Source organism: Apodemus sylvaticus, chromosome 20, assembly GCF_947179515.1.
Source record: "Apodemus sylvaticus chromosome 20, mApoSyl1.1, whole genome shotgun sequence".
NCBI classification, from domain to species: Eukaryota; Metazoa; Chordata; class Mammalia; order Rodentia; family Muridae; genus Apodemus; species Apodemus sylvaticus.
In genome coordinates, this window is record NC_067491.1 from 36,043,050 (window position 1) to 36,063,213 (window position 20,164).

At 40.9% G+C, this 20,164-nt stretch overlaps 1 protein-coding gene across 3 annotated transcripts in view; it reads right to left on the reverse strand.

Annotated features, from left to right (window-relative positions):
* Nucleotides 1-4,334: 4,334 nt before the first annotated feature.
* The window catches only part of Atp2b1 (ATPase plasma membrane Ca2+ transporting 1), a 104,866-nt gene continuing 89,036 nt past the window's right edge, over nt 4,335-20,164 (reverse strand). For 2 of the 3 annotated variants that reach the window (XM_052165986.1, XM_052165987.1), the window contains exons 13-21: nt 19,617-19,796; nt 18,915-19,002; nt 18,438-18,544; nt 14,830-15,021; nt 14,396-14,609; nt 13,798-14,009; nt 12,476-12,583; nt 10,618-10,800; nt 4,335-7,646 (exon numbers count right to left, since the gene is read on the reverse strand). In XM_052165986.1, the coding sequence (XP_052021946.1) occupies nt 7,335-7,646; nt 10,618-10,800; nt 12,476-12,583; nt 13,798-14,009; nt 14,396-14,609; nt 14,830-15,021; nt 18,438-18,544; nt 18,915-19,002; nt 19,617-19,796 (1,596 nt within the window). In that variant the 3' untranslated portion in view covers nt 4,335-7,334. Of the gene's footprint in view, nt 7,647-10,147; nt 10,262-10,617; nt 10,801-12,475; nt 12,584-13,797; nt 14,010-14,395; nt 14,610-14,829; nt 15,022-18,437; nt 18,545-18,914; nt 19,003-19,616; nt 19,797-20,164 lie in introns of all 3 variants that reach the window. The other variant, XM_052165988.1, reaches the window with a different exon arrangement.

Sequence of the window (20,164 nt, forward strand, 5' to 3'; positions counted from 1 at the left end):
GGTGAGGGCTATTCAAAGCTTCTTGGGGACCATCTATATAACTATTTCTCAAAGGAGGGAAAGCCCGGAAGCTCATGATAATGGGGAATTTTTGGGGTAAGGAATGGATTTAACAGGGTAGGGGACAACAAAGTCAAGAAACTACCTTATAGGGACTCAAGATACGAGGAATTTAGGGCAATAATAACAAAAAATGAGGATACTGACAGAAAAGAATTGAAACTAAAGGAAAAGCAGCTGAGAAAGATAAATCACTATCTACTGTTGGATTCAATGGCTACTGACATGTGACATAATGGAATAATTAATCAGATGATCTCTAATCAATGATTGGGTCTCTAATCATCAGCTTGGTAGATAGGTTTTTATTTTATTTTATTTTATTTTTTTAAATCAGGCCCAGGCTTGTTTGAAGGTCCTGCTTGCTTACGCCTCCCCCACTCCCCGTCCCAGGAAAGCGGTAGTTTTCAGCAAAGGAGCAACCCTTAATATGGCTTAATACAGACAGATATAAAACGTTGCTTTGGACTAAAGTCTAACACAGTGAGAATGAGCAGCAGATGTCTGTTCAAACGTGAAGGCCAGAGGCCAACAGCAAGATGATAGACAGAATGGTACAAAATGGATTGGACACAATTTTTCAGGACACAGACAGACTTGGGATGCTGGAGCCAAGGGTAACAAAAAGTTGGCCTGAGTGTCAGTCAAGAAACAAGGAGATGAGTGCACTTCCATCTCTGTCAAGACTGAGTGTGCTGTAATGTTGGGACGAGGTGTGGCGCTGAAGGGAGTTCAAGTTCATCAAGGCGGCAACGCCTCCCAGGTCAATGACGGAACAGGATGAGGGAGGCAGCTCAAACACGTGGTAAAGATGAAGTCAACAAGGTTGGTAGGCAAGACGAGGAATGAGAGATGGTGGTCACGGATAGATAAATACGACCAGAGGTGCAAAGGGTTTTTTTAAAAGAAGTCAAACAAAGGGCGGTTGGAGGATGTTAGTTAGACCAGAGTGCTGGGAAGGAGCATCTGTTTCCATAATGAAAAGCAGCTAAGAGAATGGTTACTGCCATCCACAGGAAACACCCACACGGGATGAAGCAAACGGAAAGAAGTGAGATGCTTAAAAATGGTACCACCAGCCTGGTGCCAACTGGATGGGCAGGGCAAGTGTAAAGGAACACAAATAAGAAAAACGGGCAAAGGAAGACCTTTCCTAGGGGGCAATAAAGACAGAGAAGACAACTGGAGTGGAGCAGCTCTGTTGAGTTGCTCTCCACCTAACTGGTTCATTAGCTTAGTTCTCCCCAGGTGTGACGTTCAGTGGTTGTCTACTGCCTAGCCAAGCCTTTGTTTGAGACAGAATTTCACTGTGTAGCCTTGGCTGGCCTGAAACTCACTCTGAAGTCTAGGCGGGCCTGGATCTCACAGAGATCTGCCTGTCTCAGCCCCTGAAGCGCTGGGATTAAAGGGTCAAACCACCATTGCCTGGCTCTATCCAAACTTTTAGAAAACTCTCCCATTGGCCTACCCCCTTCCAGCTACACTGGCCCTCTAACTTGACAAACATTGACCTACTAGAGGCTGTGTGAAAGGAACTTCCTGATAGCATAGCGGCTGGTTCCCCGAGTCCAGTTAGGCACCTGTGAGGGTGTCTGTGAACAGGCTATGTAATACAGCATTCTCCCCACCCCCTCCCCCACCCTTCCCAATCTGATCCTGTTTGATTCTGCTTAGGGTCAGAGAGGCAGGAATTCTTCCTCACAGGTACCAAGTATTTGATGAATGAATGCCAGAGGAGTAGATTTGAACAAAATAAAAAACCATCAAAGCAGTTAGCAGCTCATTTAGCAGGAAGGAAGACAGCAGCTAATTCCCAGGCAGTGATATTAAGATGGTGCGGCAGGGTCCAACCCCTTACAGTTGGAGTGGCTGTTCTGTTTTGATGGTCCTTGCCCCTACTGCACTTCAGAAGTGGAGAAGAACTCTTCCCTCGATTCTACAGCAGGAAAACAAACCATGAAAGACCCTCTGACTCGCAGTGGAATCACCTCAGAGCGAGCTTATTAAGAAAAAGATCCTGAGCCGGGCGGTGGCGGTGCACAGCTTTAGTCCCAGAACTTGGGAGGCAGAGGCAGGCGGATTTCTGAGTTTAAGGCCAGCCTGCTCTACAGAGTGAGTTCCAGGACAGCCAAGGCTATACAGAGAAACCCTGTCTTGAAAAACCGAAAAAGACTTTTAGTACTGTTTATCTCAATGAAGATACCGTAATGGCCATAGAAGTCAGCTAGCAGCAGCTCCTTTTTACAATACAAAAGGATGTACTCACAAACTGCATGGCCACAGATGGTACTAAGACTGGGTTGTGATTTACTTAGAATTGACTCACTGAAATCTAATGTGCGATAGTGTCTGTCAAGTGGGCTAAATATGAAAGCATTGAGAATTTTCATCAAGGAAAATACTGTCGAGATACAAAATAACTCAGTAAAAATAAATTCAGGGGGGTTGAGGGGTGGCTAGGAATCTCAAATACAGCTATGAAAATTTCAAAGGCTATATAAAACAGAACAAAAGAGTGAGGTGTGCGTTAAGTAGTACATTCTGTAGTTCCAGTTTTTCTTCTTTACAGAGATAAGAGTACTCATCGATTAATGTGACAATTTTTATCCCACGTGATTAATAAAAGTGCTGACCTTATAATGCTATCTATGAAACTTCAAAAACACCCATCTCAGAAACTGTAACGGAAGTCTATGATGAGCACCACCGTCCCATCTTCCTCTGACCCATGAGGAACGCTTGGCCTACTTACATCTTAAGCAGCGGTTCTCTGCCTCAGTCTGTGAGCTGCTGGTGTTTAGAAGGTATCTCGGAAGCATCTGTTGTTACCAGGAAAGAGCAGCAGCAAAGGCAGCACCAGGCTTCTGCAGTGGAGTTTTTTGATAACACATTTGACTCAGGTGCTACCAGCTGGGGCGCGTCAATGCTGTCTCAAGGGTGAGGCCGACATTGTGCCAAAGCAAGAGATGTAAGCTTTCTAAGCCTCAGTTTTTCCGTAAGCACAATGGGAGTTCACAGGATATTATTTACATGATCCATATAAACCGCTTGGCATACCGAAAATACTTCGTAATTACTAGCTCACAGGCCAAAACCCCATTGCTAGCATGGGGAAAAAAAAAAAACCCTATATGACCTTTAAACTTTGATTTAAATTAAGAGAAGCTTAGTCTTGAGTTGAACCCAAATCCAAAAGCACATAGTGCTTTTCGTCGTGCAGTGCTGTTATGGAAACCAATGCTGTATAAACACACATTAACTGGGAGCCCCTATTCTGCAGCCATGAATGTAACTGTCCAATAAAGACAATTCAAACTCAGAGAAACCAGAGAGACAAGGCTGCTTGGACTACATGTGACCAGAAACTTATTTTTGTATTTTTTAGAAACAAATATGAAAAGTGGAAAAGAAATCATTCTCATGGCAAAAATTTATAGGATTAAGGGTTTAAGGATTTGTCGATAAATTATTTGGTTGAAGGCAATTTTCTTATTGACACATACCCGAGAGAGCAGTATAGCAACACGGACACTCATGTATTTGTAAGAATCATTGAAAATGGAATGTGTCCTGCACTTAAGGCATGGTTCTAGAGCAGCCCAGGTTAAGAGACTGAACAGGTTCAAGAAACCAAGGTCTCTAAGGGGGAAAATGCCAAGAAACAAAGGCTAAAAATCCTGCCTGTTCTTATTTAGTTTAGCTTTACAAATAGAACATAATTAAAAATTCAATTCTGACAGTTAACACATATATAAGTTCCCAATCTGACAGGATGAGAAATACCCTTTCTGTTGCACATCAAAATACGGTATCCAGAATTACTTTGCTGGTTCGGCATCTTTCTGTGTATTGATGATAATCATTTACTATGAAAACCACCAAAGTGTAACTTTCATTGCTATTATTTTTTTCCATCACAGAGTTAAAGATAATTGCTACTAAAAAGTTTGGACTATTTAATAAAAGTGTTCTTAATCACGTAGGAAACAAGTTCTAAACTAAAACACTGCACTCCCTGCACTGCAGAACTGAGACTGCGGCTGAGGGCTGACATTGTGGGCAGGAGCTGAGTGAGGTACTACACCCACTTCCCTTCTAGAGGGGAAATCAGGTAAGTACGTGAGAACACGGAGTCACTGTATCGGTCATAACATTCCAAGTATTTTATAGAATCTGCATTATGTAGATTTAAAAAAAATCTCGAGTAGAAAAAAAAAAGGAATGCCGAAATATGATGTTCAAACCATCCCAAGTTTCAAAAAGTTCAGTCCCCATTCAGAAACAGATAAACAGTATATTTATTAAATGAGTTAAGACAAATAAACTTTACAAATAGACAAATAATAAAAGAAGGCTCAGTGGCTAAAAGAGATGGTAAGCATCATTAAAAGAAATCAACACCATCACGGTAGTATCTCAGTTGGCTTACATGTGGAAATCAAAGTTTCAAAGAGCAATTTCACAGAAATGAAGCCAGGTTTTTTTTTTCCTCTTATAAACAAATCACCATTTCTTGGTTCAAAACTGATAATCTGTTATGAAAATTACCATATCACATATTTAAGATGACAAGAAGTAACTCATCCTCAGAGTGCGACAAGTATTTACAACCACGGAAAGGCAATGATGAGGAGAAAAGGGATTCTAAAAAATATACAAAGATTAAAAACATTTGGGATGCAAAATTAAACAAGTTTTTGTTTTTTTTTTTCTGATTTTGGTTAGAGAATAAAAGAGAAAATGTGAATTACAGATGTTGATTTAGCTATACACACTATATAATGGGATCCAAGATCTTTAATAGCTTGCTTGTAATTTTTCCTACTTACATAATGCTCTGGAAATTTCTGGTAGAAATTACAGTGTCTCAACGAGAGAAACGCACAACGAGCGTGTCTTGCTTTACTTCACAGACGTCCTGAGACCCGTTTATGGATTTAGAGGTGGAGTGAAAAGCCATTGCCTTGAGTTTTGAAAAAAAATGAAGACCGGAAAGGCTGGACACAAATCCTCCGAAGCACATGCACGTGTAAATCTCTTGGTAATTACATTCATATCTAAGCATAACCAAAATAAAAAAGAAAGCCGAGGACATTTCCCTTTTCCCTATTCCCTATGCCTCACAGGCTTCTTCAGTGGATAGGGTCAATTTTTAGAGTTGAAAGGGTTCTTCAAGAGGAGTCTAGCCCCGCACCCTCCTTCAGGGTGAGTCATTCCCCAAAATCATGCAGCACATTAATGGCAAATTCAAGACAAGGAGCCCAGCGTGGGCTCCTGGTCTAAATATGCTTCCCAGCATCTCATGCTACCTCTTTGTACAGTATGAATAACTACAAATACCCGATGAGTAAAAATGTACAGTGATCGATGTGACAGAGCCGATGTGTTTCTAAGACTTGCAGAGAGTTACTGCAGGCAACTGATGGAGAGAAAGATTCCTCCCACCCGTCCAAAAAAAAATAATATATATATATATCAAGCACCATCAACTAGATGTTTCTTTGCTAGGTCAGCATTCTCAGATGCAGTAGTCCTCGTAAGCTTTATGTCAGCCTGAGGACTGTTTATCTGGCGAGATCTGCGCCCTGAAACAATGCCACTTTCTAAAGGGTCAAGACAAGAGACAAACAAAGGAAGAAGGTACACAGAAAAGAAGCAGAGAGCCCGGAAATTCAATTGTCTCAGAGATGTGCATTTCAGCGTAGAGTTGGTTATTACATCTCCATAGATCACGTTTAGAAACTTCCTCATATTTTCATGTGCTATCCCTTTAATCTAATCTGTTACTGGGCCACTTAACAAAAACAAATAGACAAAGGTGGTCATTACTTCATATAGAATGGTGAGACTATTTTACTTTAGATAAAACTAGGTTCTACGAAGGGTATGCTAGGTGGCAAAACTGCTGTCTCAGCCCGACTCTATGGAGTGACCACGAAAGAATTCAAACAGCCCTTCCTGGGGCTATCACCAGCTTGAAATTTATTCTAGTCGTGGTTAGAGGGGACGGGCCGATGCGGCCCACATACAGAATCAAGGAGCTGAGCTGTCTGAAGAACCACTGCCATGTATTTACTTAATAAAAGGGCATATTTATTTATGTTTACAAACAAGTTTCAAAAACAAAAGGGAAACATGTATGCCTCTACCTATTAACCTTTCTCAAAATGTCAACAGCCCTCCTCCGCTGGGTGAAGGGCTCTACGGAGTTGTTAGAAAAATCAATACAGTCACTCACAGTTCACTAAGACATCACTGAACTAACATATTCAGACAAAAACAAAAAAGACTAAAGGTTCTCTTGTACTTTGATAGTTTAATTTGATTGGCCTGAAATAAGAAAGGCATTTCAAGCATCTTTCATTGTGTATTTGATGTCCTGCAATAAACAATCTACTAAATTCTGAACAAAAGGTTATTAGCAAGTTTTCAAAAAATTTAAAAATTAAACAGTTCTTTCAAAACCATTAAGTAGTAAATGTATTTAAGAAACTAATTAGGACAGATGCCATAACTTCATTAGAACACCACTGCTCATGGTTTTGTTTTTTTTTTTTTTGTCTTGTTTTCTTTTTTCTTTTTTGTTTTTTAAACAAAGCATTAGTGTTATCTATTTGGCTATTAGTATTAGCAATTTATCTACATATTTAACAAGATAAATTGTAGGCAAAAATTTAGTACAGTTTCAATAGAAACACCCCCCCCTTTTTTTCCTGAAAATACAGCAGTATTTGAAGGACTAATTTTTCTCTGCATTAGTTATAAGGAAGCTTCCCATCTATGAAGAACAAAAAAAGTATCTACAAACCTTGTAAACAGATCTGTATCATTTATAAACATAAATAATCCAAATTATTAACAGCCAACAGCAGAAATTAAAGTATTCACTCAATGATCCAGGGCTCTCTGTCTCATCCAGCATCACTCCTCCTTCCTCCCTCCCATCAAGTACTGAGATAAACCACAGCTCTGCTGGAATGCGGTCGGTCGGGACAGCATTAGGTACCACTGACGACCCACAGGCCGCTCATGCCAGAGCCACCGTTGTTTATCTGTCAGTTCATTTCTCCCACACCCCAAAAAAGCACCCTCAGTCTGGCAGAAAGCTTTGCTTTTTTTTTTTTTTAAAAAAATAAATCTACATTCGTACAAGTGTGTCTTCTGTTGAAGTCCGGAGACAAGAATACTATCTTGTCCGTCACAATATGTGAAAAGACTCAGTTTCGATTTGTTTCTTTTACGATGCGGCTAGTGTGTTAACATTCAGCTTACAATCAGAGTGACGTTTCCAAGCTGTGTAGTGGGCTTCCTGGGGATGAAGAGGTAGCGGACTTGTTCATTTCTATTGTAAGGTGAATCCCGCTGTCAACAGCATTGTTGTTTTTGTTAGGAGAGGGCGGAGGACTGGAGTTGCGCTTTGTAGGAGCATCATCTTCAGCATCAGTATCATCGATAAGGGGGATGTGCGGCTCTGAATCTTCTATCCTAAACTCAGGGTGTGTCATAAAGTTGTGGATTGAACTTCTTGATTCTGGCTTCTCTAAACCTTCGTATAGAGAACTACGAAATGCATTCACCACTCGGATCTGTGGACAGCACAAAACACAGGAAGATGTCAGAACACAGGGACTTAAGCACAGGAATGGCTCACTTATGAGTTTGAATCCACAAACAGCTAGGTATGAGTGAATCGTATTTGCATGTAATGCAGTGGAACTTGCAATACACTGTAAAAAAATGAAAATTTTAGTAGGACACTACAGAACAACAAAACCACATACTCTAATTGAGAGGTATACACTCAAAGAAAAACTAACAAAATCTCATTGTCATTGGCTAAAAATTTAATAGCCATTGTGTAGGATTTTTTTTTCCCTAAGAAGACAAAAACAAAAACAAAACAAAATGAGAACTTAGCCATACACAAGCTTACTTGAATTATCTTTAAATCAAAAAGCACATACTTCTCAAAACAACTCAAGCTACACAATGTCAGGCACAAAGGGTTCTATTTATCATGCTAGGAATTAGGGCGTCACCAACTATGAACAAGCCAAGCAATAGAAGCTGAATGCCACAATGAAGTCACATCTGCCCCACTCCTTCCTCAATTAAAAATAAAGACGAACCCAAATATGTATCTATAAAATGCTATTAAACAGCTATAAATATTTGAGTATATGCCATTTTTCTACAAAAGTGTTAGTGCTTTGTTTTTCTGTATAAAAGACCGTAACTTAATCACTACAGTTTTCTGGAAAAAACAGATTCCAAACACACACTCTCTGAAAAAAAAAAAAAATTCAAGGAAAAGACACCAAGTTTCAAAGTTTTCTTTCTAGTAACTATTTAGACCTATATGGCCTAACAATTTACTTTTTCTCTTGGGTGTATGCTGTATACAGGAAACTAGGTTAAAAGACAAGCATAAAAATGTCACTGTAGTGTCAATAATTGGGCTCAATAAACCGTTGTCATTCCAAAAAATTTTTTAGGAGGATAAAATCAATTCAGCTGAGCACTTACATTAGTTAAAATATAAATGTTTTTATAACACAAATGTTCACCTTAGTTTCAATAACTTTAAGAATGAAGGCACCATTTACTCTTAAAGTTGAGACCTGATACCAATATTCTGGAAGAAAATTATAATCACTAAAATTATCATGATGGCTAGGACATTTATTCAAATAGACAACTGAATGTATATTTAAAAATTGTATGGTTAGGTCACGTGTCCCTTCAAATTCCCATCTTTCTTCATGTTTGTCTTTCTGGATTTCCCACCCCATCTGAATGCTGTGTTGGTCTAAATCTGTGGTTCTCAACCTGATGGTCCCAAATTCTATTGGGTGTGTTAGGGAAGGAATCCTGTATCAGATATCCTGCACATCACACATTAGCGAGATTGAGAACCACATCTCTAAATTAACTTGGCCCTTTACACAGAGTGTAAATACAGCTGAGTGAGAAAGGGAGGCACAAAATTAATTCCCCTCACACCTACTAGAGGACCAGGAGGTGTAGCCAAATTGGACTTCTTTCCTGTACACCAGATGTAATGCCCCTACACTCCATGGGGTTGTGACGGGGATGTGTGCAGTGTTAGCATATGTAATCAACCCCAAGACCTCAGAGTCTCATGTGCATTTCACCTGACTGAGGATTCTGGGAAAGACAGACTGCCCTGGAAGAGGTCCTACAGTCTGCATTTCTGCATGCATGTGCGTGTGCGTGCTTACACGCTCATGCTTACACACACACACACACCACAAATGTAGCCAGAAATGTACCTATTTACATATTTCTTTTATAATTCTCCTTCATCATGCGTTTCTATGTTAACTCGACAGACTGACTGGAATTCAGCAGTGAACATACCGTCACATTTGTAACATCAGAATATTATCTATGACGCACTTTCAAGCTGAACTGGTTGTACAAAAGGGAAGAGCCCAAGAAACCAACAGATAGAGAGAGCATAAAAATAATGACAGCTTGTTCAGTGGCTCACAGGATCAAGGCTGACAGAGTTCAAGTTAGGAAGGCAAGCAACTGGCTAGTTACGCAAGAGCTTTAACTTCATGCTGCTAACTTACTTTCTAAATGGACAGTGGAAAAGCGGAAACACCAAATTCATTCTTGTGCATTATAAATATAAATTTTCTGGTTCTGTTCACTCAGTTTCAGATCACATGCTTCTGGGAACCATGCAGTATGCACACGTTGAAAGGCATATACTCAAAAATGTATAGTCGTTTCATAAATGCTAAGCTGTCGTTTTATTCCCCGTATGAACTCTAAGAGTCAGCACAGAGACAAGCTCCCAGATTTCCTGTGTAATCTTTGGTTGCAACTGACCCACCTTTCCTCTAACCCTCTACGAAACAATAACAATGGTAACACTTGAGGTCTCAGTCCACTTTACAAAAAGAAAGCTTTATGAAAAGCCCAAACAATGAGTTTAAACAGTAAGGAGAGAATGAGAAACGTTAGGTGTGTGGAGTAGGAAATGTTAATTTCATGCACTTAGGAACACACACTCACACCCCACAGTAGTAGAAGCAGTAGAAGAGGAAAACACTACATGTGTAGGGGTAGAAATATTTGTTACATCATGGTGCTGGCTGGCGATGGAGGGCTGTCGCCTTAGAGCCCCCTGAATGGAAGTTCCACTCTGGAAAGCATTCACTACATCCATCTGCAAGGAATCAGAGATCGTGACAGCTTGCTCAGCAAGAGAGAGAACAGAGAGGACCGTTCCATCAACCAACATTTACAACGTCAAGGAAAAGGCACTTTTACAGAGCAGATAAATAGGCAAGATGTAGCATTTTGAGATGAGAGGGGTAAATAAAAGCTAGGGAAGAGAAGCTGAGGGCATATAAGAGACTTCTTTCGTAATCAGTTAAGAGGTTCACTCAGTTCAGCCACCGGTAGTATTTTTCAAAAGAATACATTTTGTGGGTCGGGAAGGCTGGAAAGGCACAGGCGGACCTCTCCCACGTGAACGTCCTTACCCCCATTAGCTCTCCTACCTCTCTACCAGACCCATACCTGTGTTTGGATTCTGTTCAGGCCTCTAAACCATAAGATCTGGCCACGCCGCAACTCCCTTTCGGCATGGTCAATCTCTTCAACATCCTCTGCTAATTCCTCCTCAGGTATCTCCTCCTTCTGCGTCCCATGACCAGCTTCTTTTAGAAACTTTAAGCGGCTGGTTGGAATGGTTGAAATAAGCTAAAACACAGGGGAAAGAACTTAAGGTATTAAAAACTGCACGAGTATTCGTTTATCTTTACCAGAGAAGCAATGAGATCTTGGCAGTCAGATTTTCCCGGAACAAAAATTATTCAGTTATACAAAAGACATAAGTTTGCAAGGACAAAATGTTTTCTGAATATGAGTTAACTTGCTTGTATTCCTCATATCTGAGACATTCACGACGGCGACTTGCACAACCATGTGTAAGGATATAAAATTTCCACTTGAGTTCTTATTAATTATATTTGCTTCAAATAAAAAGTGGTCTTACTGGATGCAAAACAAGCTTGTAATCCATTAGTGCTATAAAAATTCAACAAATGAAAACATCAGAATTCAGAAAAATCATTACGGTTACACTGAAATAGTTTAATTACTTTTTAGAAAAATTAGCTTTTTAAAATTGGATCAACACTGATTGATAATATCGGTACCCAGCAAGGAATGCCCCCGTTAAGACAAAAAAAAGAGCATCAGAAACATCAACAGTACGTCTTAGCAACTGAGGGTTAGCAGGCAGTATGTATGGAGCAATTTACCAAGGGAGGCTGTAGCTCTTCTACTCCTGCCTCCTGAGTCCACAGAGGCAAAACGGACTCAGATATGTGAAGTGACTTGCTCATGATTGGCTAAGATGCCAGGTCTCCTGGGACCAAAGCCAAGATTTTTTTTAGTAGTACACAATTAAAATCAACAGACAAAATTAACAGAGAGCCCGCTGCTACACATCACTCAGCTTCTTCTTCTTCTTCTCAACATTAGGCAGATTTTTAGATTGTAGGCTTGGGCTCTGCCTATCAGAGAACATTGCAAAATAATTAAACTGGAAATCAAAAAAGAAACGTGGACCAATCATAGATCACAGAGAAGGAAAATTTTAAGGTAGTAAGAAGACACATAGAACCCAGAGACACTACTAAGAAAAAGATAATAAGGAAGACTGAGCCAAACATAACCTGAGTTTGGTTTGCCCTGCACAATGGCGGAGCTCACACAGCTCCACAGTCACTCACTACCCTTTGCTCATGGTCGTGTCAGTCAGTACTGATTCTCCAGCAGTGGTGTGACACCAGTGACGACAGCCCAGAGGTGAGCACTGCTCCTGGCGCTACTACTCTTCTTTAGAAGAAGACGGGCACGCGACTTCGAGTCAGCCGGCTCCCAGGAGTGCTGTGGAGAGCTCCTCTGGCCTTTTCATTGACAGACGCACTGTTAAAACCATCCCAGTGCCCGAAGATCCCTTTTAAGTGGTCATGTTTTCCAAATACCATGATTTTAAAGAACTGTTTGCTAGGTAGGACTCAAAACTTCTCCTAGGCTTTTAAAAATATTAACTTACATAGTGAAATAACAGAAGTATGTTTATTCTGAAAATGTAAAAGTAGGTGATAAAGACAAAGGCGTTGGCATCCTAACCAGTCATGTATACACCCTTTGTAACTGCAGTAACCTGGTTTAAAATCGTTATTAACCGGCAAAAGACCAGAGCACAACAGACAACAGTCATTCTGGACAAGCCTCCTAGGGAAGGGAGACAAATCCTGTGTCACACTGTCTCCCCATTTGTGACTCAAGTAGTAACCAGAATAGTAACAGAAACAGGTGCATGTTTAAAAAAAAAAACAAAACACAAAAACAGTGAGATTTTTACCTGGCCCCAGAGTAAGGTTCCCATTCCCAGGAATATTGACCACAGCCATTGTTCTATTGAAAGTTCTGAGCAGCTGAAAGGCTTCCCGCCAAACTGCACAATTATTATCTGGAGGAATAATCAAGAGTAAATTGATTTAAATGACAACTAAAATAAAGTAAAATCTTGGCCCCAAGGTTTAAATATATATGTTCACAAAAAATAAAAATCTCATGACCAAAGGAACACCTGTATGCTCTCTCTCTCTCTCTCTCTCTCTCTCCCATAGAGCGCCATTCCTGGCTATGCTTTGAATTGTTTATGCCTTCAGGAAAGGCAGGGAGTGCTTTGTGTCATGGAGACACGGACGGAGAGAATACCACCTTGCCTTCTCATCCACCTTGCATTCATTCCTACTTTACATTTAGATGTTAGGCCAACTACATACTCTGCAACGGAAGAAACGCAACCTGGTCTCGCTCTATGAGGTGTGGGCTAGCTCTGGAGTGAACCTGAGGTCCAATGACATACATACATACATACATAAAATCCATACCGTGAGTCCTTCTTGGTTTTTAGTTGTCCTATAATAGCATCCCTAGGAATAATAGGTATTAAGTAACAAAGTATTCACCTTTGTCTGAGTATGACAATTCTTTCTGATATAAGTAGCTGTAATATTGAAATGAAAAAAAAAAGTAATTTGGTATGTGACAGTAGTTATCATTATTTTTTATATTTTAAAAGCATTATAAACCTCACTCTTTGCATTTATTTGTTAATTTCATTTTTAAATGTCAAGAATATTTGTGTATTTATCCAGGAGCTGTCACTGGCTTGCTAGGAGTCTTGTATTCAGTTTCCTCACAGGTGATGTGGTAATGAGGTCTGGACTTTCCAGAAAGGCATGAAACTAAATTGTTCTTTTGTATATCAAGAAAACAGGGATGAGAAAATGCTGAGTGTTTTTAGATTTTTTTTTTTAAGTAAAAGACATTTTTTGTTTTGGTGGAATTAAGGTGTGAAAGAAAGTCATTAAGATACTGGGGAAAACCAATAATTACGTCACTGGTTCATGTGGTCTCATTAGAAATAATTCTCTTTTTTTGTTTGTTTGTTTGTTTGTTTTTTCGAGACAGGGTTTCTCTGTATAGCCCTGGCTGTCCTGGAACTCACTCTGTAGACCAGGCTGGCCTCGAACTCAGCAATCCGCCTGCCTCTGCCTCCCAGAGTGCTGGGATTACAGGCATGCACCACCACCGCCCGGTGAAATAATTCTTTATAGTTAAAAGAAATATGTCTTGTATAGTAATCAAATCTAAACTACCTTTCCATCTACTCACCTGCACTACAAAGGTGCCCAAGACAATTGTGCAGAAGATGGCGTTATTGAAGATTCCTTCAAACACGTTTCTTTCCCCATGAATTTTCCGGGCGTTTATTTCATTGAAGAGCTGCATCAGTACAAAGGTATTGAAGACAATGGTGTAGTGTTCTGACGGGGGAGCGTGCAGAGGGGCGTTCCTTCCACTATCGATATCGAAAAACTTCTCTCCTGAAACGAGACGCCACCATTTTGTTAATTATCACTGAAGTCACACGACATGTAACTTAACAAAGTGCATAGTGACAAAGCTTGGCCAGGGTGTGGTGTGCAATAACCACACAGAGAGAGCTGGAGTGGACCCTGGGGTTATCTGGTGTAGCCCCCAACACTATGGGCTCATGTCAGGACCACAGATCTAAGTGCAGTGAATCCAAGATGGAAGCCAAGCCTCTAGAGTTCCCCCACTGTCCACCCAAGCAAGTGAAATTTAAAGCTAGACAGTAGAGTCAGGGACAGACTTATGCTTCTGAAATTCTGTCACACTAAAGCTTACGAGTGACATTAATGTGCAACAGGCACGGTTTGACTGAAGCGTGACTACCGTGAACTCTTACCAGCAAACAAGAGTGTGAAGACCACTACGAGCTGATAGAAGGCATGGCCCAAGATGTTCTTCATCATCGTGCGAGAGATGAGAGGCTTGTTTCTGCCGTACGGCTTCCGAAGCAGGAGCGACTCAGTGGGTGGTTCCGTAGCCAGAGCCAGGGAAGCCAGCGTGTCCATGATGAGGTTCACCCACAGCATCTGCACCGCCTTCAGGGGCGAGTCCTAGAAAAGACAGGCTTCCTAATAGACACTCACAACTGCTCAGGGAGGGCAGCAACTTTCGGAAAGCCTTTAGGGTTACAAAGACTTAAGGAGCAGAACAGATTACATTTTATGTTAATTAGCCTACAATATAAAGCGTCATCTTATTTAAATACTTAAGGACTTTAAAAAGGTAGAGCATATAATTTTTGCTTTAAAATAAATATTAACAGTCACCTACTTGAGTAATACAAGCGCCCGTGAAAGCAACAATCACTGCTACTACATTAACAGTAAGCTGGAACTGAAGGAATTTTGAGATGCTGTCATAGACATTTCGTCCCCACATAACTGCTTTAACAATGCTTGTAAAGTTGTCATCTGTGAGAATAATATCAGATGCTTCTTTAGCCACATCAGTTCCAGCAATGCCCTGTTAAAAAAGTCTGTGAATTAGACTATAGGTTTAAAATATCAATTTACATATGCAAATGTGCACCATTACACTTAATAAAAAGAATAACATTTATGCTAAAAGAAGACAATACTGTCACTTTTAAGATGGCACCGAGGAGGACATTCAGGGGTAGTTGACACTATGCATAAAGAATGAAGCATGCAAAGCAAAATGCAAATCCTGCTGCAAATAAAAAGATGTCTCTTCCAAGGTTGCGCAAAGAGTATATATATATTAAAAATACTACTGGAGCAACCCTGGCCGTGAGGGTGGCAGGGGCGTGTTGGAGGGCCTGGGGAGGCAGGAGGCAGGAGATGGAGGAGGTGGAGATGATTAGCACACGCGTGCAAGTGTATGGATTCTCGACTTTGAAATAGTATTGAGAAATGAGGGAAGATCTGAAGGGATGAACGTGAGGGAAGGGGGTGCTTGCAGGAAAACCGTACGGGCGGGCTGGAAGCCGATGACGACTGGCAAATAACTCAGGAGACCAAAGGAACGGAAAGCTCCACCCCCCACCCCCCATAGCATTTCTAACTGGCTCAGGCCCTGCAGTTTCAGGGAACATTTGGAAACAAAAGAGAGGCACTCTTGAAGACATGGAAGACACAGGAGGCAATGGGAGGCCTCAGGCTAGTGAGACAGTCAACAGCAGGGTGGTAGGTTAAGAGACTGTGGGTTAATCAAAACAAGTTAATTGTAACTATAAACATCATAGATAATGCTCATATACTGACGCTAGCGCAGTGCACATGACTTGGTATAGGTTAAAGCAGACAGCTCCAGGAGTCACTGGTGCATGCACTTCCTGTCCCACATAAAAGGGTGTGTACTTGAGTGCGGTTTCTGTATTTATGACTTAGATGCTTCTCTATTAGGTGTCCTACAGGTTAATAAAACTAAAACACGAGGCAGCTAGATCCTCAGAGTTCCTTCTCAAATTCATTCTGTCAGGTAACCTGTCACTTCTATCCAAGGCCAGAGCACAGAAGGTGGAGAGGTGGGGAAGGAGGTCTGTAAGATGAATTGGGTAAGAGCACTGACTGTCTCTGAGTCCTTGCAAAGAGAATCTGGGAATGAGTGTGTGCCAAGTACGTTAAAAATTAGGAAAAAAATTAATTATATAAGAAAAACATATGTTGCAAGAAATAAAAAAAAAAAAAGTTGTCCAGAAAAGTAAAAATAACTGTAGGAGACCACGTGGCTCAGGGTGGAATGGCGCTGACAGTCACAATACAGACACAATCTAGAAAGGCTGGTCTAACCAAAATGACGACACTTCCCCACTGGGAGGACGGGAGTGCGGGCACGAGTGGGCGCGGGCACGAGCGAGCACGTGGAGCAGAGGCAACCTGTGCCTGTGCTCCCGTGATCTGCGTGAGAGTCAAGGCCTCTCCTTCCTTGAGGAAAAGCCAGTCGACAATGCTTCTTACAGTGACAAAGCACCCGGATTGTTACGGTATGGGAAAAACAAAACAAAAAAAACCCCAAACAACAGCTAACATGGTCAAGTTTTCTTTTGGGAGTCAAAAACTAAATGGCACATGGCAGGAACATCTGATAAATGTTGCATGTTCTCTGTGGATCAGCCCTGAAAGCTGAGGTGGGGCTTTAACTCGAAATACTCACTTACAAGCCATGGCGCTCTCTTTCAGCCTCTATGCAATCGCCTTAGTTTTATGTTATCGGCTATGAATGCAAACCTTCACAGCTTTGCTCAAAGCCGTACACATTTAAGAAATGGTTAGGTTACTTAGTGTGGGCACTTGCGTTCCTTAGTGTGACTGACACCTGCACACGTGTCTCTGAGTCGGTCTGTGCTTTCCCAGAAGTCAAGTTTGAGCAAAATCTGGTTTTGAGTCCCAGCCGCCCAGGCTTACCCCTTCACTGTACTTTTGAAATAAATTTAATGTTTGGAATCTAATTTAATTTCCAATTATGCAAAACTCTAGAAACAAAACCCACTACCAACATAGATTATGTCCTATATTTTTTTGGCCTGGATTGGTGAGTTTTGGTAACATTTACTTAAAACCCTCAGTAGCTGTCTTGTGCCCAATTTTTGAGGAAAAGAACAGTTTGTTCCATGGTCCTAGCTTTGCCATTCTGGCTAAGCATCAGGGTCACAGAAGTAGCCAGAACCTGCTACATGCTGAGGAACAACAATTACTGACTGCAGTGTTCCCAAAGAGGATGAGGGCTCTTGCTTAAAGAACAAGGCAGAACCCTCAAGTATTCCTCAGTCCAAGAAGGGACTCTTCACAAGTTTCAACATTACATGTCAATACAGTTGTCTAGGGGTGGGTAGGGTAGGGTAGAGTGGGGTGGGGTGGGGTAGGGTAGAGTAAGGTGGGATGGGATAGGGTAGAGTGGGGTGGGGTGGAGTGGAGTGAGGTGGGGTGGGGTAGGGTAGAGGAGTGAGGTGGGGTGGGGTGGGGTGGGGTAGGGTGAGTCCTCGGAATCTCTATTTTTGCTTGAGGGGAATTTCTTCTTACCACCTCTCTTAATTAAATCCTATCACCAAGAGTCAGTCTTCTATAGCTCCATTTTAGCAAGAAACTACTGGAGGGTAATAATGCAAGTACAGCCCGGGACACAGAAGCATCCTCACACCCAAAGCCCGTAGGGCCACACTGTGTTTCAGAATTCAGTGTCTCCCGCACTGTAGGATAAGGAGACAAATTCAGCACCTCTAGAACATGTTAATATTTCTACAATGACCATGAACAGTCACTTTAGGGGAACATGCAACTATTCAGAACAGTTGAGGATTTTGTGAAAAGCAGACACCTCCCCCCACTTAAAGCAAATCTCTTGTATGTGTAATCTAGATAGAAAAATTATGTAAGGCATTCGAGTAGAAGAGCAAACTGTGGAGGGTACAGGCTGAGCGGGCGGGGGGGGGGGAGGGGGGACAGTGAGAGAAGGTGGTAACTGTGGATATGAGCAGAGAGCGTCATATGCACGTGTGAGGATGTCATAAAGAAACATGGTATCTTGTACACGAAGGAGACTGTATCACTATATAAAACGATGACACTCCACTATCCTCTAAAAGCCATTAGGTCATCATTGTTATAAGTCTGTTTAAGAAAGTGGTTCTAAGATGCAGGTGAGTTGACTAATATTTAAACATGTCTCAGAGTACAAAGCAAATGGACACTGTTACAGCTGTTCAAAGAAATCATCTTCTGGCCAGACTTTACAGTATCTAATAAAGGTATCACATAAAATAATTAGATCTATAAACTCACTTAGGCTTATCCACTATCTCTTAAAACTAATTTTGAGGAACATTGTTTCAAATCTGATAGTAATTTTGGCAACAAACAAACAAACAAGCAGACAAGCCAGAGAACAAGCTATGTGTACACATTAGCGTGGTCTCCTACCATCGCAAAGCCAACGTCCGCTTTCTTCAGTGCAGGTCCGTCATTTGTACCATCACCCGTCACAGCTACGACCTGGCGTTGCTCTGAGACTGTGCTGTCAATTATACCTTAAATAGAAGGACATATACTGCTATCAAAATCCTTAGGAATGGATAAAGTGATTCTGTACAATATCCCCATTAGCCTGGTTTATAGACTCAAAGTTAAAAATAGACATTTCAACAAATGTAAAAATATAAACTGTTTCGCTACGGAGCAAAAATCAATTCTAGCAACTAAGGCTGCCTGGAAGTAATATCTTATGGTACTCATTGAAGATAAACGCAATTTGCCCAATATATCAGAAAGAAATATTTCTACATTTTACTAGAAAAATGCTATTTGTAACTCACTTTAATACTCAGGATTTGTTTTAACTTAAGGAAGCAGAACTAGTTTCTGTGTCAGGAAACTGAGAAGCTTGTACAATGCACTCACCTTTAACCAGTGTATGCTTGTCAGTGGGAGATGATCTTGCAAGTACTCGAAGCTTTGGCCAAATCTTGTCTATCCTCTCTTGTTCAATCTATAAATTTTTATCAAGGTTAAAATGTGCCAAAACTAGTCTCAATTCCAAATTAGCTAGCTGCCATATTGACCAGAGGTCCCTTACTCATGGTCCAAAGAGTAACAGACATGCCTTGGAACTTGTCAACATTTATAAGTTTTTTGGGCGTGGCCTCAGGCCAAACAGTACATATTCTTGAGTGGGATGCATCGATCTATGTGGTCACACACTGTCTTGGTGGCTCTGATTTCTGTACAAGTTTGAAAATACACTGTTATCTGTACCATAATGTTAAATTGTGAACCCCCGCCATATTGTCTATGAAAATGAGCTTCCTTAGCATGAGAATTCTGAGACTACAGTCTCCTGAAATCTCCTTCTCTCAGCTCACCTAACTAGTCTCACAGTCCTGTACTCATACACATACAGTTAACTCCTTTCATAAAACATTCTTGCAAGACAAAAGCCTTTCCAGAACCTCTGTTCTTGTCCCCTACAGTGCAGGACTGTGTTGCTTCTGAACAGCATTACTGAGGCATGGTCCCAATGTATATTCAATACGTATTGGTTGAAGAAATTACTGATTCATTTGGAGTATCAATTTAAAACTTAAAGGAAAAAAAAAAACTTACCTCTCCTTTTTCATTTCGTATTCTTCGGTTAAAATCTTTACCTTCTAAGCAAAGGAAATCTTCCCCTGGGTGTAAAATACCACATTTGGTAGCGATGGCCCGAGCTGTGTTAATGTTATCACCAGTGACCATGCGCACAGTAATTCCAGCCCTTTGGCATTTCTTTATTGCATCTGGTACCTGGTTTACACAGGAAAAAAAAAATCATTAGGATGGAAATTTTTTTCCAAAGAAAAATATCTCATTGAACAAACATGACTTCATAGACCACAACGGACAAATGTATCTCAAGATGTCCAAAATTTTTTCGATCACCACCGGTAACATCTTTGTTTCTATTACTGCTGGTCCTTTTTAGTCCTTGCTGTGTATACTAGCTTCTCAAAACGATTTAAGGTCTCTTTCTCTCTGCAAACCATCAGGCAGTTCTTAAGCGGCATTTTTCTACCATTCTAGGCCAGAGGCAAGCTGAGTTTAGTTACCTTAGGGGGGCGGGGTTGTATATCAGACATCCTGCATGTCAGATATTTACATTACGATTCATAACA